Raw genomic sequence first — 27689 nt, 5'->3', positions numbered from 1 at the left:
GAATTATATTTTTTAAAAACATCTGAGACCGGGAAATGATGCCAGAACACCTGGTGTTAGTCCTCATATTTACATATACCACTGGCCCTCCCCAAACCTCGCTTCCTTTATTGTCCACTAGGGGCAGGGGCTGAGCCAGCCTCTGCCAGAGAAATTGAAGGCTCCCCCAGCTTGAATTAGAGTCCACCTCTATTGCCCTCTATTGCCCTTTCAAAGAAAGAATTCTCACTTCTGAAAGTCTTTAAATAATACTGCTTGTGAGCACATAATATATTGTAGCTCCTTGAGGAATAATCTTATTTAATCCATCCAACAATTTTGTGAACTGGGTCCTAAAGTTATCCTAATTTTTCAGTTGCAGACATTAAGGCTTGGGGAAGGTAAATATATTGCCCATGTTAGCAAGAAAGAGGGTCAGGGATGGAACCTGAGCTGCCCAACTCACTCAGTCATGTAATGAGCCATTACACTGAACTGCATCTCTTGACTCACTCATCCACCTTGGCTCCTGCACATCTGCCTGAGCAATTTGTTGTTTGATTGCTTCAACTACTTTATATCATGCCCACTATTCTAGTAAGTGATTCTTTACAAATTCATTATTTAGGAGGTAGAAAATATCCCTTAGTGCTTTGTCATATGTCAAATACTAATAATATTGGTAATGCTAGCATAACCAAATGGAATGTATAAAGATCAAATTTAGGTTAATATCTAGTAAATAGGAAAAATTAATGGTGATATTATCTCATCAGTTCTGCTCCTTGTACCACTGACTAGTGTAATTTATTTAACCTAGAGTCTTCTTATTAATTATAGATCATTTATCATAAGCAATAAAAGTTCATGCCTTTGAATTATACCAGTATGTTTAAATTGCATTTATTTTGCATTTCTTCCTAAACAGAGAAAATAAATTTAACCAGATAATTCTGATTAGATTAATTTAAACTAGTAAATAAATACCACTACCATAAGGGACTTTGTTCAATGAAGTTGCTAGTGTTTGCCTCATTTTTTCAGATATTAGGCCCTAAATGTGTGCTACATTCATAACATGTTATGTTCCATAGCTGTAGAATATTTAGATTGAACTGACTAAATTATAGCTAGTGTCAGGGGAGTAGGGGTTTGGGGGTTCCCTAATGACAATTAGCAGAGTTGTAATAGGTTCTACTCGGGTTTTTTATTTTTATTATTTTATTTTGTGGGGTGGGGGTTCTGGGGATTTGACCTGGGGTGCTTTGACATTGAGTCATATCCACAGCCCTTTTATTTTAAATTTTGAGACAGAGCCTTACTAAATTGCCCAGCCTGGCCTTGAACTTGTGATTCTTGTGCCACAGCCTCCCAAATCACTGGGATTACTAGCATGTGCCACCATGGCTTGCTCTATTTAGTCTTAATGCAAAGAAAGCTGCTGGATATGTTCACTAGATTTTCTCCCTAAACTGTGATTTCATCGAATCTTGCCATTTTTTTTTTCATTACTTGTTTTATATTTTAGTTGTAGATAGACACAATGTCTTTATTTTATTTATTTATTTTTATGTGGTGGTGAGGATTGAACCCAGTGTCTCACCCATGCTAGGCAAGCGCTCCACTACTGAGCCACAACCCCAGCCCCAAATATTGCCATCTTAAAGAATTTTATAACTTGAGTATTGAAAAAATAAACAAAACTACAAAAATTTAAGTGAAAAACTGCTCTACTGAATGCTGTATTAGGTGAACAATATTAGGAACTGGAAAGTACATATGTTTAATTTATACAGGGTTTAACAATTCGAAGTATGGCAGCTACCCATCAGATCTGCAAACTTGATTCTCAAGTTTTAAAGCCAGAGTATTAAATATTGAGTAAAATGCATTTCTGCCTTGTAAGGCAACAATTTTACATGAAAGGATATTCAAATATCCCTTCATTGAACGGCCACAATAGGCCTTGAAGATTTACATGATTGAGCTGGAATTCAAAGCCAAAGACAAGAGGAAAAGCATTTTCCTCCCCTGGGATGCACAAAGAGATATCCATAATTAAACATCACACTTCCCCAGGGCTGCATGTTTTCTTATATTGACAAGCAAAATGAGGTATTTCAAATCAGGCATTGCTGGGTGTACAGTCATCCTGGGCATAGCTATTGTTTTAATGTATTTCTGGCTACTAGGCATGTGTCTATTTTTGGTCAGTGAGGCATGCATTTTACTTAAAGAATTCTGGTTTTTCATAAAAGGCTATAGTTACCTTAGTGGGATTAACATTTCTACAACAGTATCTCAAGAATAACCATGGTCTTATTTTGGCCAGTCATACACACATTTGATATTCAAAGGAGAGTAGTTGTATCTTAGGTGTTTTTAATACAATTAAAATTAACTCCAGAAGAAAAAAAAACTTTCAGAAATGCCTATTGGACCATCTACTTTTCTTATTATTTGTCATGGCTAGTTAAACATATCACACACTAATCCTATGATATGTTGGGAAAATGCCAAGCAAACCATGTTTGCTTACCTTTCCATCAAAACAGTCAGAAACTAATGATAGAGTATGTATTCAATAACTCTTTTGTTCTACATCAAAGAATACTGCTTAAGGCTGATCCTAACAGAATCACTATACTACCAAAAGCAGCAAATCTTTTAAATTTTATCTTCTATAAGTTGCCTCTACTTTCCTACCTGTGCCATAACAAACAAAATCTTATTTGTTTTTTAAATTGTAAAGAACGTATTAAACCTAAATCAAATGCCAGAAAGTTATAATTTTTTCCAAAAGTGGTCATTTTATCTAAAAGGACAGTTTTATCTCCTGCTTACCATTGAAAACATTATTTATGAAATTTAACTGTCATCAAGTCAGGCATATTATTAATTTTTTATTATTTACTGTCACAAAAATACAGATGAAATCATTTGGATATTACTGGAATGTAAAAAAGGTTTTACCTAGCTATTCATCCATATAAAATCACCTGAATACTTGGTTATAGAAGTCAGACTATCATCAGCAGGTTCTACCCATGTTCAAAAGCCTCTTTGGACCATGGAAGCATTGACATTGTATTCATAGTAATAGGAAGGCTAAGTGCAACTTAAGCTAATTAAAACACATTCTAATTCCAGTTAAAAGTACCTTCTCATAGCTCTCAAAGTCACTCAAGAAAAAAAACAGTTTTAAAGCCTAAATTTCTTAAATAATTTCTAACAATTTCATTCTTAGATTTTTGTCTTGCTAGATAAAATCTGAGGCAACATGACATGCGTGCCTTTTATGTTCTTTGAAAATGTCTTTGCAACACACTTATAAATGATCATGCATTCATGATTTTCCTTATTTAATGCCCTAAAATTGACAAATAACAGTTACTTAATTCAACCAAGTCCTCTCAATCATCTTGAGCTACATATCCCAGATTAATCACACTTTAGAATTAAGGGTTTTTTTTGCTCCCCACGGGTGTATACAAGTTATGGACTAAAGAACTGGCTGCTTTTTTAGTCACAATGGTTTCTAATTTGGGGAAAGCTAATTTTATTTTATTTTTTTTTAAAGATGTCTTCGATTTATTAGAAGCTATCTTGAAGCCAAAAGAACTGGATGCTATGTATTGTCCACAACATCAGAAACCAGTCTGACTGCCCAATAAATAATTGAGCAGATCCAGCTGTGAAACAGAAAGCTAATTTTATTGAGTATTTTCTATGTATTCAAAACTTTTTTTTTCTTTATAGTACTGGGGACTGGACTCAGGGGTGCTTTGCCACTGAGCAACATCCATAGATCTTTTCATTTTTTGTTGAAAGACAGGGTCTCACTAAGTTGCTGAGGTTGGCTTTGAACTTGTGATCCTCCTGCCTCAGTCTCTGAAGTCGCTGGGATTAGAGGTGTGCACCCTAGTACCCGGCTATGTGTTCAAGACTTTTTATATAAATCATCTCCTTTAATCCTCAAGGCAATCCAAAATCTTCAGAAGCAGGTTCCATTATCATCACCATTTCATAGATGAGGGAAATAAGCTTAATGAGATAAAGCAACTTAGCTGACATGAACTAAGTGTGGGGGTAGGGGGAGATGGGTCCAGGATCCACAGCAGGTCTATGTGATTCAACAGTCCAAACACTTAACTCTTGTTATGATTTAGCTATTAGCTGTCCCCCTCAAAGCTCATGTGTGATTCAAGAAAGTTTAGAGCTGAAATGACAGGGTCATGAGAGTCTTAACCTTAGCAGTGCGTCAATCCCCTGACAGGCATTAGCTGGGTGGTAACTGTAGGCAGGTAAGGTGCAACTGCAGAAGGTGGGTCACTGGGGGCATGGCTTTGCTTTATATTTTGTTTGTGGTGAGGCACGCACTCGTGCTTGGGCTCTTTCTCCCTCTCTGTGCCCACCCCACCCCCATCTTTCTTCCTTGTTGCCATGAGCTGCTTTCCTCTGATATACTCTTCTGCCATGATTTCTGCCTCACCTTGGACCCAGAGCAATGGAGTTGGCCATGTGTGGACAGAGACCTCTGAAACGGTGAGCACCAAATAAACTTTTCCTCCTCTCAAAGTGTTCTTCTCAGGTCGTTCAGTCACAACAATGAAAAACTTGCCTAAAACACCCTTCTACATACAGTTCCTTCTTGCTGCTGAGGCCAGCTTGTACCTGACTTCTTACACATACCAGAATCCTTAACCACAAAACTGTCTTTCTTCATCCACTCCAGAGCTCTGGGTTGTTCACTACACTGACACCACAGTGATCTCTGTAAAGTGAAAAGTTGGTCAAGTCACTCCTCAGCTTAAAACTCTCAAAGTCTTTCCCTTCTTTAGGATAAAGACATATAATATACCAGATGGTCTGGCTCTGGGCTCCTATCCAGCCTTATCTCTTTCTCTCTTGATTGCAATTCCAGCCACTCCAAAGTTTTCTTCAACCCCTAGAACATAGCCAGCCTCTCCCAGGCTGAGAACTTCGCACGTTTTGTTCCTCCCTTGGATGTGTTGTGCCCCACCTTCCACAGCCTGTTAGCTAAATATTGCCAGCCCCTAGCAAGGCTTGCTATAATATATTTATATGGTCATTTAATCACTGTCTTCCCACTGGACTAGTAGCTCTCATATTTCAGCATGCATCAAAATCACCTAGAATGTATATTTTTTAAAATGACCATAGGGTCCCACTCACAGAGTTTCTGATTTACTCTGGAGTAAACATGCAATTCTGCACTTACAACATCCCTTGTGATGCTGATGCTGATGCTTTAGGACAGAGGCCTGATCCACTATAACAGTTTTCAACCTGGATAAACATTAGAAACACCTGAAGAACTTTTCAAATTGCCAATGTTTAAACCCCATGCCCAAAGTTTCTGACTTAATTGGGGTGGGGTAGAGCCCAGGAATATAAATACTTAAAAAAAGTATGCTAAAAAAATTATCTAAAATTTAGGGCTTGAGATGTAGCTCAGCAGTAGAGTGCTTGCCTAGTATTCACAAGACCACAGGTTCAATCCCCAGGACCTCAATCAATCAATATATACATAAAATGAAGTAATATTCACATTTAATTGGGTGTCTTATATTTTTTATTTGTTAAATCTGGGAATGGGACTTACAGGTCCTGCTGTAACAAAACAGGTAGTATATATTTACACACATACATTAATACATGGTTGTTAACCTGACCTTTCATCTGGGCAGAGCACAAAAATGATGGGGTTAAATAAGTGGAATAATTAGACCTAAGGGCAAAAAATTCCTGAGGTTTAGACCTTAGAAATAGTTACCCACAGATTATAAAATCTTACCTGAGATCTTTTGAAAATGGGCCAAATTCTCAATGTAAGACAACTTAACATGATATTAACATGATTTCCAGGTTCCTTTAAACTGGTGGCTATGGACCTCATCATGACAAGCAGCATGACAATGCAGTATCAACATTATTTCTCTGACATCTGTCAATAAGTCACCTGAACAGAGCTACTGCTGGGACTCACACAGAGCAGGCCCCCTTTCATACATCAAAAGTAGGTAAAAATTATTTGTTTAATAAGTATCCAGAAAAAAACTAAAATGTTGAACACCTGACTGCCTTTGACAATGCAATTTTATCTTTCTCATTTCAATACAGGAAGTCCTGTGTGGTTTTCCAATTTGAGAATAACATCAGTGATTTCAGTCTTATATAAACTGAGTATATTAAATTTGCATTTTTGCTGCCATGAAGGGTCTACTTAATCCCAGCTTGGCATGTTTACAGCATTCTGGGTAAACTAGAGATTTCCAAACCGAGAATCCTCTGGGATTAGTGGCCATCATGTAGCTTTCTGCCTCTCCACATAAGTAATCTGCTAGGCCTCTGATCTAAGGACAAAGACTCCATATAAGTATTTAAAATATTAAATGGTGTTCTTTTATAAATAGTCGTAGAATTAAATTATTTTAACAAATATTACTAAGTCCACCATGGAATGCCTACTTGCCAAACTTAACACACTTTTCACTGAAAATTAAAATATCAAAATATAATAACTGTTTATAAGAACAGGTTACTGAATGATTGCACTCAGGTCAGAATGAATTCCAGCAACCTAAATGACAGAACTCAGAAATTTATATGAGTTCCAGAGGACCAATAGTAACAGTGGTGACCGATGGAGAAAGAGACAGAAAGATCATCACACTGAGCTCATGGTTGGCTAAACATTAATGAGACAGTTCATCTCACCCAGCTTCAAGCACCACACACGCAAAAATCACTTTGCAAATTTTTCTCTTAAATAATAAATGTTGAATATTTTAAAACATTTATTTCCAAAACAAAAACAACAAAAAAATAACACTTGAAACTAATAAAACATTCACAATTACTAGCTTACCAAATCCAAAAGCATTAGAACCTCCAATGCTCTGTGAAGCTTGAACACTTGTAGAGGTGTACAGTCCTGTCACCAGCAAGCCATCAAAGAAGGTGCTCGTTGAAATTGTCACTGAAATACAAGTGAAAGGGAAAAAATTATCTCAATTAATACAGTCAGAATGAGATAATTTATGTAGTGTCAGACATTATCACAATAATCTTTACTCATTATTAACAAATTTTATGTGCTATACTCAATTAGAAATGTATGTGTAATCACAGCTGAAAAGAAAAAAAAACAAAGCTCAGAACTTTAACAACTATAGTAGTTTGTCTCAATACAGCAGTCCTACTTTTTGCATTCATTTATACTATATGAAAAATCTGAAAATAATGTAGTATTGAACAGATGCTTTCCCCATCTCCTCCACCACCCCTGAAGGCAGTGAAAGGCATTGCTGGAGTTTTGGCATTAGGATGAAACACGTTTTTTTTTTAAAGTAGTCCATACTGTGGGAAACAATCTTATATATCAGTTGAAAGAAGAACCATAAGACACACTGCATTTCTTATTGTGAATCTACATTTCATAGATGAGTTCCCTGAAGTTTTTTTAACAAAGAAGACTAATTTGCATGAAGATAGTCTCTCCCTCTCCAGAACAAGAAAGGAAGACCCCCTCATGCTCTAGTTACAGAACAAAGTCGACAGGAGGGATCCAAATGGTTTCATAACCAAAAGATCAGGATTTCCTAGGAAGAAAAGGGTCAAATTAAATCTATCTGTATGCTACTCAGGTTTGGCTTCCTAAAATTTTGTCTTGCTCACCATCCTAAAAACTGACCATAATTTCCTGCTTGACATAACATTTTCTCTTGCACGAATTTGATAAGATCAAAATGATACCATTTATAGGAGGAAGTGGGGAGAAGGTAATGGCATTATATTGTAGAGTTCAGAACCTGGCTATCATGCTTGGTGGCAATAGAAAAATGGCCAGAGTGGCATTAACTTTGATGGGAATGTTTAAATTAAACTGCAGGGCATCCAGCAGTGAGTAGAGCTGAACAGTCTGAAACATGCATATCATAAAGCATAAAGCAAGGAACATCTATCAGTATAACAGCCTGCCATGCTACCCACCTCCTGCAAATGGCACTGGATATTGGAATCCATCACTTTTCCTTTCTCTAGTAAGAAACAGTAGCTAATGTTTTTGAATGCTAGCACATGAATCACTCAGTTGGGCTCTGAGTTAAGTAGGTCACATATTATCTCATTTAACCATCAAAGCACTTCTGTAAAGGGAGTGTTGCCATTATTCTCAGCATACAAATAAGGAATTTATGGCACAGAACAATCAAGAACCTGCCCAGAACCATCTGATATCATCTAAACATTTTAATGCTGTTTACTTAGGTTCTCTCCTATTTTTTTCTCTGTTCCTCTCAGATCAAGTAGCCAAGCAGCCATGATCAAACCCTTACTTCCTAGCTCTCTTCTCAAATCATTCATATGCATGAAAAGTAGTTTTACAATAGGAAAGTGAAAGCCTCAAGAGTTGATGTCACTGTTATTATAAAGGACCAAAGGCCACTGGGAGATAACTCTTGGGCATGGTGGACAAAACCCAAAGGCAGGTAAGGATGAGGTCTGAGTGCTGGGCCTCTGTTGGTCGGATATTCTTGGTCCACCCACTTCCTCTCCTTGGTCTAGATTCCCTCATCTGTAGAATAATATCCTAAACATCAGTCCACCAGACTCCATTTGGCTCACCCAGATTCCCACAGTTGGTTTAACTGATGCCTCTCTCCTTGGAGTCATGGAGTTCATCTTGACTTAGACTGGAAAGTCCTTTAATTGCTTCTGGCCCTCCCCACTGCGGGGTTTGGAATTAAGTGACTTCCTGTTAAGATGACCTTACTGACCAGACTTTGATGCTGTGCCTCTGGCCATCCTTCACAGTGAATCACACCCACCCTGCAGTGTCCCACGGTGGAGTCATGTGCAGCCACTTCCTCACTCCACAACACCCTAATCCAGGGAAGCAGCAGCTGGGCCGATGCACAAGCACCAGCCTGTGGATTCCTCTCTGGTCCTTAATGCTTCTGCTCTGGTTTCCTTAGCTAAGATTCCACAAAGTGTGAGGTGACAGGTTTGGATAAGAGGCAAATCTGAATTTTGTTCTACCAGTCTTTCCCTCTGATCAGCATGAGACTGGGGTTTCTTAGATTCTTCATTTATAAAAGGGAATGATAATACCATCAAGTTTATTCTGAGAATTAAAAGCAAATATAGCTACTGTACACCTCTCTACCAGCCTATCTATAATCTGAACATATTATCAAGCATCAATAAAAGTCAGTTCCCTTTCCTTGCCCCCTCTCAGACTCTGAAGCCCTGACTGGCTCTTCCCTTCATGAGAAAGAGAGTTCTGTACAAATATCCTGGCATCTGCCTCACCAGAGGCCTCGGCATATCCAGTCAATGGATTATCCATGTCCAAGTCCTGCTGCCTGCTAGGATTCTTCTGTGGCCTCCCAACCCACTACTTCACTTCTGACCATGTTTCCCACCTGGGCTGACCTGTGATCTCAGTGGGCCCAAGACAAGTGAGAAACCCCAGCTTGTTGGGAATTGACTCTCCCTCCTAAAAGATATTCTTTAAGAATGTCCTCAGAGCAGAGGCTCAAGACTCTTAGAGAAAGGCTGAGTATGAGAAGCATGATGGGTGGCAACTCTCATTATTTCCTCAGAAATTCAATTCTGGTCCCAAGGGGGTATACCTGTCCAAAAGAGAAGCCCTTCTCTCAGCAAAAGAGAAGCCCTTCCATGTCTATCATGGTGATGGATTAGTTCAAGTAACTGATAGCTTGTCCATACCTGATGATGTTTTCAGCCTCTAGAGATGTGCATCTAGGAAACTGCCCGGACAGACAATGGCTCATTTCAGTACTGAGGTGCCAAAGCCAGCAGAGCCCCTTAGATGCCCATCAGGCTGTTAACTCCATGCCAGGCATCCCTCTCATCTCTACCCAGTGCCTCTCCTGCCCTGGAGGATGAGTATGTTCTGCTTTTAACTCCTCTACACATCAAAATGCCTGTCCAGTTTCAGATCAGTTCTTTCCTTTACACAGATTCTCAGATGCCAAAGCAGCAAGAGCTAGTGAAGACAGCTCAGGGTAAGAGGACTGAATCTATTTCCAGTGTGAATGTTATTTTGCTAGGTCAGATTAGGACAGTTTTTCTCTGTTTGGTTCTATTCCTAGTAGAGATGTGAATACCTATTATTCAGTACTGCTAGGTATACTTAAATATGTGAGAAGTCATTTTTAAACATTGAGTGTCTTAGAATAAAAATGGAATTACTGAGAAAAACACTTATGTCTCTAGAGTCTCTTGGCTTTAAATACCATCCATAAGCTGACCACTCCCAAATTTCCATGTTCAGTTCAGGCTTCTTTTCCAATTCCAGATGCACAGGAAGCTGCTTGGATGTCCAAGACACACCTCAACTTCAACATGACCAACACTTTAATACCGACTCCTCCCCAACCCCCCACACCCACAGAGCTGCATCTCCTGCAGCTCTTCCCCATTCAGGTGATAGCAACATCACTTTTCCTGTTATTCAGGCCAAAAACTTCTGGGTGAAATTTGCAATCACCTTCCTCCCACAAGTCCACAAGTCAATCCTGTGGCTCTGCCTTCAGATTATATCCAGAATCAGGTCACTTGTCACACTACTCTAAGTGCCATCATCTCTCCCATGAATTATTTCATTAGATGTCAACCTGCCCTTCCTAGTTCCACCCTCACTTCTCTATGGTCCATTTGCACTGTGAGTCAGAACTATTATTTTAAAATATACATCTGGGTGGGCACCATGGCACATGCCTCAAATTCAAGTCCAGACTCAGCAAATTAGTTAGGCCTAAGCAATTTAGTGAGACCCTGTCTCAAATTTTTTAAAAAAGGACTGGGGACGTAGCTCGGTGGTAAAGTGTCATTGGGCTCCTGGGTTCAATCCCCAATATATATAAATAAAAAGATAAATAGATAAACAAACCAACCTTCTGACTGATGTCACTCTTCTCCTTAGAACTTTCCAATGGCTCCATATTTTGCTCAAAGTCTTTTTATTTTTTATTTTTTTTGTACTGGGAATTAAACCCATGGGCATTTTACTACTGTGCTCTATCCCTAGTCCTTTTTAATTTTTGAGACAGGGTCTTGCTAAATTGCTGGCCTCAAACTCGCAATTCTCCTGCTTCAGATTACAGAGTGTGGCTGGGATTACTGGAGTGCACCACCATGCCTGACTCAAAGTCTTTTTACAATGGCCTACAAAACCATACATAATCTGTCTCCATGCCCTCTCTGTTCTCATCTTTGCTCTTTAGTCTTACTTTACTCTAGCTGCACTGGCCTGCCGGCTCAGAAACATCAGGCCTTTGCATGAGCCATTTTCTCTGCCTCAGACTCTCTTCTTTCCGATGTTGAAGGGCCACTTCACTCATCTCCCTTAAGCCTCAGCTTGAGCATCTCCCTCTCAGTGAAGGCCATCTTAATGACACTATTTAAACCTCAGACAGCCCCCTGTCCACCTTCCCCCACATTCCCAGTCCCCCTCACTTGACTCTACTTTTCTCTTCTTCAGTACTATAAGTCATGTTATTACCACCTAACAGATGGTACTGAGATAGCTATGTATAATATTTTTTGGTTATTATATTTATTCTCAGTCTCATTCTGTAGATTATAACCTCCATCACAGCTGAATCTTGAATGTTTTGTTTGATGATATATCTTAAGTGTCTAGAACAGTTCATGATACTTTTAAGTGCTTGATAAATGTTTAGTAAATTACCAACAAATAACTCATTCACATAGAAGTAGGGTGAGGCTGTCTTATCTTCCACTTATTTCCAGAGAAGTATGTTGTAAATCCTAGACTTTTATGTGTCAGGGGAAGCCAAAGGGGAAAAGGGAGACAGAGAAAAGTTGGCTATTTAAATATGTGAAATATTTTCCAGAGTGCATGGCAGATCAATGCAGAGAGAAACTAACTAAAAGGCCAACCAAAGAAATCTGTAGAAAAGGCAGGCTGACTTAAGGACGAGATACCTTAGCTATCACATGCTGAATGTTTACATTAATCATCCAAAGAAAAAGTTCCCTTGTTGGAAACAAATTGATTATAACCTATTTCTGTTTGCTTGGGTTGGGATTTTAAAGTAGTTTGTTAGAGTAAAATGTATTTGCCTTTGGAAAAATGCTGCTCTATTGACAGTATCAAACAAGCATTCCTTTTCCTCCTCCAAACAGATGTAATGAATAATCCATATGTGAACTGCTCTCTGTTTTTAAGAAAGAGGAAATGCAGCCCAACTCTTGTGGGATTTAAGACATACCTTTCTGATCACTAAGCTCCCTTTTACCCAAGAAGACGATGGATCCAGTTTCTGTATTTTAAAAAAATTAGACCATGGTGGATTCCCTGTGAGGGTGTAGGAAATTTCAGACTGTCTGCAGCTGGTATGTTGTCACACACAGCTCCAGCAGTGAACACAGGAGCAGTGCAAGGCACCACCAACACTCAACTGTCAGGAGCACCCTTCTCCCAGCTCCTTTCCCTTTCACTCAAGTCCTTCTTCTAGTCTCTACTTGCAGCCCCTGCTTAACCTGCCAGCATTTCTTAAAAAGAAGAAGTTAAAAGCACAGAAAGAAACAATTGTCTCAGGCATGGGGGCTGCTCTGGCCACAGTCTCCAAAGCTGTTGTCCGTCTGCATAATTCTGCTTCATCAGCCTTTCCAAGTTTCAGAGCTCACTGGAGGCCTCCCCGGACCTGATCCTCTGATTCCCTTCCACAAAGCGGCACTGGCTCTTCCCTTCCTGTGCCCTGACCTGACTTTCCTCCCTCTGGTTTTTTGGGATCACCCTTCCTCCAAGTACTATTTAAGCTCAAGCCTTAACTCATCAACCTGCTGCCACTTAAACAACTGAAAGAATCTTGAAAGCCCAAACAGTGATTTCTGACAAATGAAAGGAGATGTTTACCATACACAATACCAGTATGGTCCACGATGGAAAAAAGAAATTGAAGCTCATATTTGTAAATGAAAAATTATTATCAATGCATACATAAACTAAAGGGAAACTTTACAACTTTCATAGTATCAATAATAGTTGGCCTATTGATGGAGCTGATTAACTGAAGATAGAACCATTGTCTACTATTTTATATAAACAAAGTATAAATGAATCAGGATTATGCTTGTGTATGTTTGTGTAGATATAGATAACCATTTGCAAAATGTAAAATACAAAGTCCTAATTCCCACTAGAGATACTTTTTGTAATTTTTCTGATACTCTGATTCAGAATGTTAGCGTTATAAACTATATAGTTTAAAATGTTTCAAAGGCATTGCTATATTAAAAGGTTTCCTTTAAAAATATCCATGTATGAGGCCAGGTATGGTGGAGCCTGCCTGTAATCCCAGCCACTTGGGAGGCTGAGGCAGAAGCATCAAGAGTTCAAGGCCAGCCTCAGCAATTTAGCGAGATCCAGACTCAAAATAAAAATAAAAAGGACTGGGGAGGTAGCTCAGTGCTAAAATGTCCCTGGGTTCCATCTCTAGTACGAAAAATCAATATAAAATAAAATTAGCCAGGCGCAGTGGCATATGCCTGTAATCCCAATGGCTTGGGAGGTTGAGGCAAGAGGATCGCATGTTCAAAGCCAACCTCAGCCAAAGCGAGGTGCTAAGCAACTTGGTGAGACCCTGTCTCTAAATAAAATACAAAATAGGGCTGGGGATGTGGCTTGGTGGTTGAGTGCCCCTGAGTTCAATCCCCTGTACCACCACCACCCCCCTCCGCCAATTAAAATATTCATATATGAAATATCTTTCTATAAGTAGAAGTTATAGTTAAGAAATAAATTTGGGTGCACTAGGATAGGGAAAAAAAATCACATAAAATTTTTATACTTGAACCACCTTTAAGACAAACAACTATAGTTTACATATGTCTAACTAATATCTAATACCAGTTAATAAGCAAAACCTTCATGCCAAGATTGTCAAACAAATGGTCTAATCCACATTAAGATGGCAACAAGTCTTAACTATGTATGAATTCATTTTAAAGATTATTAACATAAACAATTGTTGAGCCTACATGTTGGGTGTTTGTTGTGCTAGTCTTTTAACATTTTTTTTTTTTTTAGTTTTTTCCCAATAATTTTATCAGCATGTCTTGGAGTTGATAATTTGTTATCAACCTCACAGTTTTTGGAGAATAGATTTTCTCTTACTTTGGAAAACTTTCATTTTTAAAAAAATTTCATATTAAAAAGTTGGAGAAAAAGAATTTTAATTATAAATGCATCCAGGATGAGCAAACTAACTTAATAAAATGTACTAGGACGAGACATCCAGACTTCATGAATGAATAAGCAAGACATATTGCTATGGTTGAATGTTTTGTTGCCCAAAACTCATGCTAGTATCTAATACTCAAAGTTATATGTTAGTGGTATTAAGAGGGTAGAAACTGAATCCCACCATGGTGTTTGAAGTGGGGCTTTTGAAAGTGATTATATTTAGATCAAGTCATTAGGGTGGAGGCCCTGATTAAATCTCTGAGGCTTTATAAGAAGAGAGCCAGAGACCAGACACACATCCATAGACACACCCCGTCCCTGCCTCTTGCCATGCGATGCCATGTGCTACCTCAGAACTCTGCCAGCAAGAAGGTCATCCACTAGAACTTAGGTGATGCCTTGGAGACCTACCTTGGAAACTCCAAAAAGGTGAGCTAAATAAATCTCTTTTCTTTACAAAGTCATCTGCCTTGGGTATTTCATTACAATAACAAAAAGCCAATACATATGAATAGAGATAACTGAATGCCTTCTCTGAGCCAAGAAGAGTGTTAAAGCTGTAATTTCAGTATTATTAGTCAGGAAAGCAAAAAAAAAAAAAAAAAAAAAAAAAAAGATATTTAGAGTCTATAGAGGCTTCTCCTTGACAAAATGTTTATATTTATAAACTCTGACATCCTATCCATTCTAGATATTTTGTGCAAATTAAAAGATAACACCACGATGAAAGTTTCGTAGTATAATTTGTAAAATTCTTCCTGAGGGGACTTTTCCTCCCTTGGAGTCAATTTTTATATCTTTAATAGATTTGCACTTTATCATAGACTTGCATTAGAATATTGTATATAGAACTAGCTATTTTGTAATCAAAATTACAGATTGCAAATAGGATTTTAAACTTGCCAGTATCTATTTTTTGGGGGGTGGTAATAAAACATGTATATTTTTACCTATAATCAGAAAGTGATATGTCCCATCAGATCATATCATTCTTGGTTCAAACAAACATCTCTAGCTCTCTATCATTCACAGAGTAAAACCCTAAGTCTTCACTGTAGTTTCAAAGACCTTCAGATCATCACTATAACCAACAGCTTCCATCAAATATCCCTATTGGAGTGGAAAATACCCTTTGATCCAGTGACACCGGAACATGTTCTGCACTTCCTTGCCCTTTTTCAGAGGACAGTCTTTCCTCGAATTTACTTGAGGTAATCTTTTGTTAAAATCCCGCCCATTTTTCAGGTGTAGGTTCAGATGCCATCTCCCTCATGAAGTCTGTTCTGACTTCCAAGGAAGCTGCCTCCTCTCTTCCCAGGAACCCCAGAGCTCTCAGAAACTACGGAGCAGTTCAGCAGAGGAGCTCGATCAGTATGTGTTGGATTCAACCATACAGAAACCTTTGTTACAACACAAAATACTGTATAAGAATAAAACAAAATGATATCATGAAACGAACTAAAATGGTGAAATCTAAACTTATACAGGGAAAAAAAGTACCAATATTACTCATATAGAGATATATGAAAATGAGGGTTTCCATGAAAATTTTAAAAAATGAAAAATACTGCAATATTTTATTTCATTGTAGCCTTCAAAAGTGAGAAATATTTGAGAAAATTTTGATTGAATTTTATGATTACAAAGCAGTGCTTCTTTGGCACCTATATACATTGTTGTGTGACTATAAATACATATTTTATATATGTACCAAATTAATCTTCTGATAATTTGTGTCACTAAGATACCTAATAACATTATCCTCACTCTAAAGTTTCTATGCCATTTCCTCAAATAAAACATAAGAAGGCATCAAAAGGCTGAGGAGGTTATACATATCTCTTCCACATCTGTGTTAAATTGGGAATGAGCTTAGCACTGGGAGGCTATGAATATGGATTGCCCAGTTGTGACAGCAGAATGAAAACATGATGTAGCAACATAATTCAATTCTTATCAGCAGCTCAGAGAGTACCACTGTCTTGAAATGTCTAATTACCGAGTCAGTTATTATCTATTATAGCTTCTATTAAATGTTCTCAACAAGACCCTAATACTATTCTTGCAGAAAAGCACTGAAGATGAAAGTCTGGAAGAAAATAAATTTCAACATTTAATGCCATTTGCATTTCATCCTACAGCTTCTGGACTACAAATGCTCTATGGCCCATTAAATTTTGATCACTTCAAACATATTCCACCATTACTTTATACAAAAGACTATTTGTGCAAAAAGGAAACATATAATATTTTAATGGTGTTTCCATCTTTTTTTTAAAGATGACAAACATCAGAAATCAGCAGGTTGCAAAATTGTTGAAATTAGTATTTAAGTATTAGTGAAGATGCACTGATTGTGAAGAGTTCTCATCTCATAATTTTATATATTTTGAAGATGAAAAGCACAAGCAAAATCTAATATTGTCACTATCTTTAAAAAATCATCACATTTTGCCTTATGAACAGAAGCTTGTTTGCCTTTTGAATACAGAACAGATAAAATAGCCCAAGGAATACACATATTTCTCTGAAAATGAAATAAACTGAGTTTATTTGCTGCAAAATCATCAACACCGTGTGTTCAATTACTGATTCTTCTTTAGTTAAAGTGCCACTAGGTCTGGGTTCCAGAGACCACCAAAAATTACATTATAACTTCTTCCTTTCAAAGCCTAAGAATGTAACCTCTCTTCTACTTCTCATTACATGTATTAATTTCATTTTACGTGTAACCTCTCTTCTACTTCTCATTACATGTATTAATTTCATTTTACGTGGTTTTATGCAGTTTTAAAATATTCAGGTATTTCAATAATAACATTCCCAAGCAAGAACAGGAAAGAAAAAAAAATAATTACAGTAAGTATGTAAAAAAAATTTTTAACTGAAGATCAAGATTCACTGAGAAAGGACATGAATTCATAGGAGGGAACTGAACACAAGGATTTTAAATAATTAGATTAGGAACCAATGGGCTCTGGTCAGCCTTCTGTGAGGAATGGGAAGAGATCACTCCTGACTTTCCTGTTTCTTCCAACAATGAATTGGAGGGGGCAGGATGAGGAAGGGTATGACAGCCCACCTAGCTTAGTCTCCTGTGGATCCATCTCTGGAGAAACTCTGCTAAGTGTTTCCACACCCATCCTCTCCTCCTTCCCTAAGTTTTTAATAGATGGCTCACTTAGACCATCTCTAAGGATTCTTTACCTTCAGATATAATAGATGCTTCCTTAATAATAATAACAGCTAAATAATATATGAGCACTATGTGTCAGATATTCTCCTAAGCCTTTTTTAGGTATTATTTAATCTTTTCAATATCCCCTTGAGACAAGTACTATTATCATTCCCTTTAACTCATAAGAAAGCTGAAACAAAGGGAGTGGGAAGGTGAGTTCAGTAACATGCCTTAACTGGTAAGTAAAAGGTGGCTCTAAGAAATGGAAATGGAATGGTGCTTTCCGTTCTGGATATATTGCATTAAATACAGCAGCCTGTTTCCTGATGTGCCTAAGAGGAAGGTAGGGACTTGACCTTCCTTGGAAGGCAGTGGTGCAGTGGAGCTTCCAAGCTTCAGACTCATGGGGGTAGAGACCTAGGAGTGTACCCAGCGGGTTGCTCTACAGAAAGCACTTACCCTGATGCCTGCTACACCAATTATTATTACAGCCATTTATTATCATTGTTATTACTCCTCTTTTTCATTTCATACAGACCTATACTGTTCCTTGGGGGACAAAGGAAGAAGAAGGAATGGCCTCTAAAGAGGACTACCTGCAGTATGATGGAGGATTATCTGAAGATCAAAATAATAAGGTCAAAGAACCCAGGGTCAGCCACCTTTGCAAGAAGAGGGAGAATGCCCTGACAAACGCCCTCCACCTCTGTCTCCACCCGAAAGGAGGGGGGAAACCTCAGCATGATCTAGGAACTATGGCAGGTGCATAAGACCCATCAACAGAAAAATCTAATGACAGAGTGAAATGCTTTCCTGGTTCTGAAAAGTGCTCTTTGCTGGCTGGAAAACAAATCTGGCATCTCTGTGGAAACTTATTATGATATATTTATTACAGATTCAGAGATTCAGATGAACCACACATCATCTCTCTCCTCATCTGCCGGCACCACCAGTAATAAAAGGAGATCCACTGAGATTTTTCCCTCCTTTAGTTCTTCTTAGGAGATAAAACAGATAAAGTCAAATGTGTCTGTGAATGTATTATTTTAAAATTACACCCTTTGGAAGCAAGTTTAAATGATAGCATTTGGTGAATTAAAATCTTTCTGTTTCTCCATCCCTCAAACATTGCCTTTTTCTCTATATCCCAGGTGTCTATCTTTCTGTCTCTCTCTCACACACACAAACACATACACACACACACTCATTCACTCATACATTCAATATTTTTTAAAACATTAACTTTGGATAAGACCTCAGGTAAAATCCCATCCCTAGCTTGGAGAGCTGTGTCAGAATAAGGCACCTAGGATAGGTCCCAAGCAATATTTTTTTTAAATCTCATGGAGATGGTCAAGTTTATCCTAAACACAAATTCCTTAACTAGAAGTCTCAAATATAAAAAATATATAATTTTATAATGCTGTACCCTATTCTAGCCCTTAGAGCAGAAATGATTTTATTTTTCTCATCTGCCTTTGGCTTTTATAACTTATTATAAATTTTTAAAGAAATTTTCTAAGATCAATGATAAAATTGTGTCTAGAACCAAAAATATTTTTATAAGTGACATTTTATTATTATAATTTAGAGAACTACAACCAAGAGTTACTGGTATTTGTGATTTGTCTCTGACCTTATTTTTCATGTTACTCTTATATGAGGCTGGATGATACTCATACATGAAAATTTCATATTGTTGGCCCTGCACTCAATAAATTATTAAAGTGATGTGAATAGGAATGTGGTATTCAGGTTTTCAGCAATTTTTATCCCTTTGTTCTTTCCTTTTTAAAAGAAAGATTATTTTGTCTATAAATCCTCATAACTTTATATAATTTTAGTAAAGATTATCCTTAAAATAAATCATTTTGGGAGATTTATTACCCCCAACCTCCCACCCAAAGTTCTAAAGCTGTTTTTCTTTTGAGGCATGGATGGTAATTAAGATTTCCTAGGCAGAAAAAACATAAGCCTAGAAATTCTTACAAGCACATATGCAGGTAAATATGTTACAATAAAATGTACAGATGCCTAGGAATAAATATATGTGATTTTCCCCAAGATAATCAGATGTTTAAAGCTTTTACATAGTCAAAAAGGCTTGTAATTGTTTTGTTTCTAATACATTTTCTTGATTTTTTTCCTTTTTAACATCCCTCCAAAAATAGGTTTTGATTGAAGATAACTAAAGAAAATTTGAACTCATTTTACAAATTACATAGCCTCTCCTCATAGTGCCAATTTGTTGAAAACATAAACATATGCTTTGATTCTAGTTCAACATATGGATTTCTGCCATAAGAAATATTTAAAGCATTTTCATATGTGCAAGAACTGTGTGTTTGCTCAAGAACATGCCAAGGGTGATAATGCTAATATTCATGTTTATGTCATGTACCTCTGTTATGTTCATAAAATGACTAAGCAATATTAATAATTAATAACTGATGAATTCCTAATAGAGCTAAACTGAATGTATTTATAAAAACATTAAATACTTTAATAGGGGTTTTCTATAGTATTCTCTATGGGTACTTCTATATGTTCATTTCAATATATTAAAAGTTAATTATTAGCAACTATTAGCTAATTATTAGCAGCTTTCCTAAAATCAAAGAATTCACTCAAACACTTACTAAGTATATTATTTATGGTGTATATAAGATTGAACTAACTATAAAATCCTAAACAATAAATGATTTATATAAGACAAATAAAAATTTCTCATTTATTTCATGATCAAACCATGTGTACATGCATGCATGGGTGTGTGTATTTGTGTGTGTGTGTGTGTGTGTGTGTGTATTGTTGAGCTCATTCATTTATTAAAAAAAATATTTTTGGATGCTACTCTTTTTTGGTGGAAGGGTACTTGGGATTGAACTCAGGGGCACTCGACCACTAAGCCAATCCCCAGACCTTTTTTGTATTTTATTTAGAGATAGGATCTCACTAAGTTGCTTTGTACCTTGCCATTGCTAAGGCTGGCTTTGAACTTGCAATCCTCCTGTCTCAGCCTCCTGAGCCACTGGGATTACATGCATGCACCACTGCACCTGGATAAAGTGCTACTCCTTATACTGGGGATATAATGGTGAACTATCTGCTTACAAAAATAACATTTGAGTAATTGTTCTTGTCCTTCTGTAGTAAAATCCTTATCCCATGTTTCAAAATGAAATTCATAAAATCTAAAATTGCTATTGCTAACACTGAAATTCACAGAATAATGTTAAGTAAATGACACAACAGAGAAATTTTCAGGTACAAGCACAATTACCCTTTTAATATGTGACAAGTGAATGCTTTTCCAAAATTTTTAGATTAGAATAATCATTAAATAAGAATTTAGATAACATTTACATTCACAGATGGCTTCTGAGAGTTATTTGGAAAGTTACAAAAGAAAGAATAAATGCACAAATTTGTGTAACATTAATTTGTAATTATATAAAATATTTCTCCTATGGGGTAAAATGGACAATGCTGCACTTTATATTTTACAACATGGCACTTAGTACAATGAGTCTTGCAATCCCCTTCTTAAAATAATGAAATCTCTTGCAGTTAAATAAATTTGCATTTTCAATACAGCCATAAGACTGTTTTTCCAAGGATAAGGATAAAGAAAAACTCCAGGTGTGACTAATCATCAGGAAATGTCTGGAGGCCTAGGAGGAAAGGAAAAAGTGAAGTGATTGGTTATCTAAAGACTGTTTAAATGAAAGGATTTTGCAAAGGACCAAGGATGCTTTACAGCTGTGGCAGTCCTTTTCTGGTGCAGGATTTCTATGCAAATCTTAATCTAGCCTTAGCACATATTTGATTTTGATATTTGTCTTTGATTTGTTGATTTTTTTAAAGAAAATTAACCTAAACTCTTAAGTTGAAGACTTGGCTTAGCAAACTTGTGTTGGATGAGAGGCAAACTAGCTTGCAGATACATCTCTACAAACATATAGCTCGCTTGCAACTATTTGTATACAGAAATGCTTATTTAAGATATAGTTCTAAACAGAATACAAAATATTAGTCAAAATCTCTAGTTAACACAGATGTACTCATTCTATAAGTGTCAATCTGAAAAATACAATTATTACTTTTTAGTCAAATAATAAGTATTTGGTTGGAAACATTAGCCAACTAAATTCTCCTGAAGATAATTTTATTTTTATAACTAAAATTTCTCATTACTTGAGAAGATTGTTAATATTCTTATTCCTAGTACCACTCCCTGCCCTGAGATTTTAATTCTGTATAAATTCTGTATAAATCTCAGGGAAATTTTGTGTAGGTGGTCTTGGGGGTAGATCAACCATAATGATATGAAAAGTCCCAGATTGAGCGCTCCTGGGAAATAGAATGTCCCATGAAGGTCATCCATGGGAATAAAAGTCATAATTGAATTGAACTACAACTACATTAAGAATTTCACTACAGTAAAAAGCCACTTTGCCTTTTGTTATACTGCAGTTTCCTCATAGTGCAAATGATGTTTAACAAGAGGAGGAGACACCTGTTCTTAGGAGACCTTACATGTGCCAGTGAGTTTCCTGTAGCTGATGAGGATTGAAACAAATCCAGAATGAGGAGGAGCAGCCAAGGTTGAAGATTTGGGGTGACCACTGAAGAGCAATGTCAGAGTCCTGCAGTGATGTTCTTGGCAAAGGAAACCACTGTATGACCTGACTGTGAATTAATAACAGAGAAAAGCAACTAAATGTTTCCTGAATTTGGCAGGTATACCTTTGAAGAACATTTAGCCAATGTCACCTATATTATGGTTTTGATAACAAAACAAAACAAAAAAAATAGTGCAGGGGTAAGGGGATGAAGTTAAGTTTGCATATTTTGTTGTGGGGAATTCCCACTGGCTACCAGGTATCACCCTTCTCTTTTCTGAAGTCTATTAGGTCATCAAAAGCTTTAGAATTTACTAATGAACCCATATCAATTTGAATAGCTGTGGTTCCTGGAATCTTTATCACAATACTTTTATTATCCACGAACCAGAGAAATTCCACTCAATGACCATGTGTAAATTTTTCAGCATCATGGCTGGAGAACTGAGCTCCCTTCCAATGTTTATGTAATAGCACTATCCACCTTGAGTTTCAACACTTCTCCTAAGGTCCCAGCATTCCACGTTTCTCATTTGGAATAAACTTCTTGATGAAGGAGGTGAAAATAATTTGAATAGCTCATTTTCCCCTATCATCCTCAAACAAATATACTCCCATTATTTGTAATAGTTAGATACTATAGTCACCTTTAACTCTGGATTAATAGATTAAAAAAAATAATACACCTTTGCTCCTAGGAACTTACAGGGTTAGGTTCCAGTGAGCCTCCATTTTCATCAATTGATCAGTACAAAACCTTCTTTGTGTGGGTTTCTGTTTTAGAGATATCTACCTTACTGCATAGATACTGCTGGAAACACTGAACTCATATCTAGTAGCACTGTAACTCAGGCCTGAATGATAATCACATTCTGAGGTTCCAGGGTTAGGACTTGAATGTCTGAGGTTGGGGAGGTACAAAATTCAGCCCACAGCACCAACAAAGCCTTCCTGTCACACCATTGCTTTTTTCTGTGCTTCAGTTCATTGTAGGCTTGGACTTCCTAAAAGCATTCTTCAAGCTTTGCCTCTGGACTGTATCTCTCTATCCTTTTTTAAAAAGGAAAAAATTCATGTTTAATTATCAAATAATTGTGTATATTTGTGGGGTACGATATGATATTTTCATCATGGTTGTAATATTAAAAATGTTAAAAAATCTATTCTTTCTGCCCTCTTAAAATGCCCTCCCTAATCTAAGCTGATGCAGGGCACAGTGGCACACACCTGTAATCCTAGCCAGTCAAAGACTGAGGATCACAAGCTCAAGGTCAGCCTAGGAAACATAGTGAGACCCTGTCTCAAAATAAAAAATAAAAATGTCTGTGGATGTAGTTTAGTAGTAGAGCACCTCTGGAATCAATCTCTAGTACTGCCAAGAAAAAGTAAAAAATTTAAAAAACATCCAAGCAGATCAGGGCTCTCTCCTTTTCTTCTTTAGTATTAAAAGTTACAATATGTAATTGGGGTTGACTGTTCAGAGACTTCTTTCTCTCTTGAGCATTTTAAAATTCTTTTGGAGCTCCTGGCCAGGAGATCAGACCCATTACAAAATTTCTCTACATCCTAAGCACTTATCATATTCAGCAAAGTACCAAGAATTCCCTAAAACTCCAGACAAGCCTCACAGCCTGCTTTCCCAGGCTTTCCTCCCGCTCCACCCTTCTGCACACCTGCCTATGTCCAAACACATGAGTACAAAGGTGGTTTTCTTAGTTTCAACCCTCAGTTATCACCATTGTCTCCACCCTGAACTCCTTCCTCTCCATCTCTCCCCATTGAAGTCCTTCTGACCCCTCAAGGACTCATCTAAATGTCACTTCTTCCAGGAAGCTCCTTCTCCACTCACACCTTCATTCTTCTTCCCAACAGCTATGACCTCTCTCATCTCTGTGATGTTTCCCACAACTATCTTGAAATTTTGTGTATCATCTGGTCTGCCTTTAGGCCACCAGTGTCTTGGAACCAGTGACAATGTCTTGTTCATCAGTGCATGCCACTGAGCACAATCCCTGGTAGGTTATCAGCAAATGTTTTTTTTTTTTAATATTTGTTTTTTAGGAGCAAGTGGACACAACAGCCTTTATTTTATTTTTATGTGGTGCCGAGGATTGAACCCAGAGCCTTACACATGCTAGGCAAGCACTCTACCGCTGAGCCACAACCCCAGCCCTCAGCAAATGTTTTTAAAGCAGATATTCTCTGCCTTTAGTAAAATTTGAATCAGAATTAGGTGAATACAGTTGAGGTCCCTCATGATTGCTCCACCTTGATTTCCTGCCAATTTTCAGAGAGCTATTAGAAAATTATTATCCATGTCAGCCAGCTGGTTGGCTGAATTACTGTTGATTCTCACAGGACAGTATACTTCTGCCTCTTTCCTTAACCTTACCTCAAAGTTCTCCAATATGCTTCTACCTTCCCTTCAGCACTGTTCTCCTCTCTTTTGCACAACTCTTGGGGGACACTTTATATCTAACCCATAAGAGGCACTTTATCTTACCAGCTCCTACTGCTAACTCACTGGACACAAAACTAGAAACAGGAGAAAAGCAACACACCATTATCTACCATAGAGTATTTTCTAACAGATATAGAAAGTATAAGCAATAGAAAATGTAGTAAAACAAACAAACAAAAAAGCAAAGTATGAGAGTATGTATTATTATATATTATTATAAAGCATACATTACTTTTGTGGGTCTTTTTTTTTGTCCAGAGTGCTGGACCTCATAGACCAGGTAGAGGGAGCAGCAGCACAGGAGCAAAAGAAGTGATACAGGAAAGGGAGAGGGCTCAACAGCACAGTATGAAATGCCATAGCAGTTGGCTGAATTCCATCTAGTAGACAAATTTTGGGGAAAGGTGTAAAACGTTTGCCTCAAAATTATCCCACTTGAGGATCAAGGGAGCTGGTGGATTTATGCCCATCCTTTCTCTGTTGAGGGCTGCTCTTTGGGGGAGTTAATTTCTGCATGGGCAGGAGCAAAACAACCTTCCAGAAAAAGTCCTCTGGCACAGAGATGAGGATACTGGCAGTGAATGCATGCTGGAGCACAATGAAATGGCAAGGTTGAAGGGACACTGGCAGTATTGTGCTGGCAAATGTGTAACAGCTGCCTATCTGGGCAAAAGCCTTTAGTTTGTGGCTGTTTTAGTCAGCTTTGTGTCTCTCTGACCAAGACACCCGACAAAAACAATATAGAAGAGGAAAAGTTAATTTCGGATCGTGGTTTCAGAGGTTCAGTCCATGGTTAGTTCACTCCATAGCTCTGAGCCAGAGGTGGAAAAAAATCACAGCAGAGGGTGTTGCAGAGGAAAGCAGCTCAGGATTTGTAACAGAAAGCAGAGAAAGGGAGAGAGAGTGCTCTGCTCACCATGGGCAAAACATAAACCCCAAAGGCACACCCCCAGTGACCTACCTCCTCCAGCCATACCCTACCTGCCTATTGCACCCACTTAATGCACATCAGTGAGGATGTAATCATTTCACCTCCAAACATTCTTGCACTATCTCACACATCAGCTCTTGGGGGACACTTTATATCTAAACCATAAGAGGCACTTTACCTTAACAGCTCCTATTGCTAACTCACTGGACACTGAACTAGAAACAGGAGAAAAGCAACACACTAGAGTATCTTCTCCTTACAGATACAGAAAGCATAAGCAATAGAAAATGTAGTAAAACAAAAAAAAGGAAACGATGAGAGTCTGGAGCATATATTACTTTTGTGGGTATTTTTTTTTTCTTTCAGAATGCTGGGAACCCAGGACCTCATTCATGCTAGGTAATGGCTCTACCATTGACCTATACCCCAGCCCTCCTTTGTTCTTAATATGATTTATTTAAATATTAGTTTGCATAATTTAAACCTTAATAATGATTGTTGAACAATTATCTTGCAAAACTTCCTGAAAAATTAATAAATGCCCTTTATGAGCTGACTGAATATGAGGGGGCACTGAAGCATCTATAACCATATCTCTTCTTTTTAAACAAAACACACTTTCTATCTTATATTCCATCTTACCTATGGGGCAGCAAGCAGAATTGCCCACAAGCCTGGGTTGTCTGGAAGGTTACAGAGCCTCCTCTTTGCAGCAGGAGAGGTATACCCAAGTTCAACTTCCCATACACTGAGGGGCTTCCTCTCCTAGCAGCAACAGTCAGTGGACCTCAAGGTTTCCAGAAAGTTGGGCAGGTTGGCTTTCCAGACAACTGTTTTCTTTTCTTTTCTTTCCTCCTTCCTTCTTTCCTTGTGTTTTACTCAGGATCAAACCCAGGGCCTCCCACATCCTGGCTAGGCACTCTACCACTGAGCTACACCCCCAGTCAAACAACTCTGGTTTCTGACTACCTAACCCCAAGCAGATTGCTCCCCTGCTGACTAGACTGTTTCCCCCATCCTTTGCTCTGTAGAAGGGAGAACCACAGGGACAGGAAGCTCCCTCCACAGGAACACAGATGCACACTAACAGTTCTGCTGCACTCTGGTTCCTGCCCACCTCTCCATGGGATGATGAGGAACAGCAAAACCTCCTATTTTTGTTGCCTCTTGTTCTTTAAGTGTTCCCAATAAATGCCTATTTGTTAACACATACATGAAACTGTGGAATTTGTCTCAAATATTCTCAGGACAGTTGACAATCACAAGGGGATCCACCTTGCATGACACTTCCAAATCTCAATAATAACTAGGAGCTAAATTATTGACATATTAAAATTTCATATTCATCATGTGTATCTTTTCCTTTATAGTTCTTTCTACTTCACACCTGGTGTTCTCTATTAAATCTTTTTTTTTCCAGATTATCTGGCATTTATCCCCCACTCCCTCATATTCAATGAGAACTGCATGCCTGCCAAATTATTTCTTGTCTTCGTGAGATATATTTTATCCTTTGCCAAGAGCCCATTATTCTTGAAGCTTAAGCCATAGCCAGAAACCTAAATCCTGTTTTTCAATACTTATCTATGTATCCAGATGATTATATCCTATATCCCTCCCCTTCCTCTTCCAAATTCAGCTTCCAAAAAATAGTCCAGCTCCCCAGCCTCAAAAACCACAGCTTCCAAACGTTACGCAGAGGGTCCATGTAACGAACGTGTTCATCAAACACCCTGAGCTAGTAGAATACATTGTGCCCACACCTTGACAGTTATCAGCATCTCCTCCTGTTGCTAGGCAACCATGCTGATTGGCAGCACAAGCTCCTCTTATTCCACTTGGAGGAGGCAGTACCTATTCTCTCGCTTCAGCATCAGAAAAACTGACAGAGGAAGAGGACCCTTCACTGACGTGGGATTCCCATTAATCTAGAGGCATAAAGTGGTTACAGGATGGCAGGGAGAAGAATGTTCACCTCACCTGCTCTTGGACAGAATAACAATTTCTCAATAAGCAATTCTACTGGGAGAAATCCAACACAGAACAGCATTTAACACGTTTACTTACCTAACCTTTTAACATATAACAACTTTTAGCTGAAGTTCAGAGGAGTATATATATTTCTAATCACAATAGCTTTATTTAAAAAAAATCCATCAACGTGACACATTTATTTCTTTAGCAAAGGACCTGGCACAAAAAAGTACTCAATAGATGTCTGGTGAATAATTGAATGCATCTGTTATGGTTTG

General features: G+C 37.8%; 1 protein-coding gene across 2 annotated transcripts in view; it reads right to left on the bottom strand.

Annotated features, from left to right (window-relative positions):
- The window catches only part of Reln (reelin), a 452281-nt gene that overhangs the window by 375799 nt on the left and 48793 nt on the right, over positions 1–27689 (bottom strand). For both annotated transcript variants that reach the window (XM_077796721.1, XM_077796720.1), the window contains exon 2: positions 6872–6982. In XM_077796721.1, the coding sequence (XP_077652847.1) occupies positions 6872–6982 (111 nt within the window). The remainder of the gene's footprint in view (positions 1–6871; positions 6983–27689) is intronic.

Source organism: Urocitellus parryii, chromosome 3 (genome assembly GCF_045843805.1).
Source record: "Urocitellus parryii isolate mUroPar1 chromosome 3, mUroPar1.hap1, whole genome shotgun sequence".
In the NCBI taxonomy this organism is placed as follows: domain Eukaryota; kingdom Metazoa; phylum Chordata; class Mammalia; order Rodentia; family Sciuridae; genus Urocitellus; species Urocitellus parryii.
Note: the sequence above shows the minus strand (reverse complement) of the source record. Positions and strands in the feature narration are given on the sequence as shown.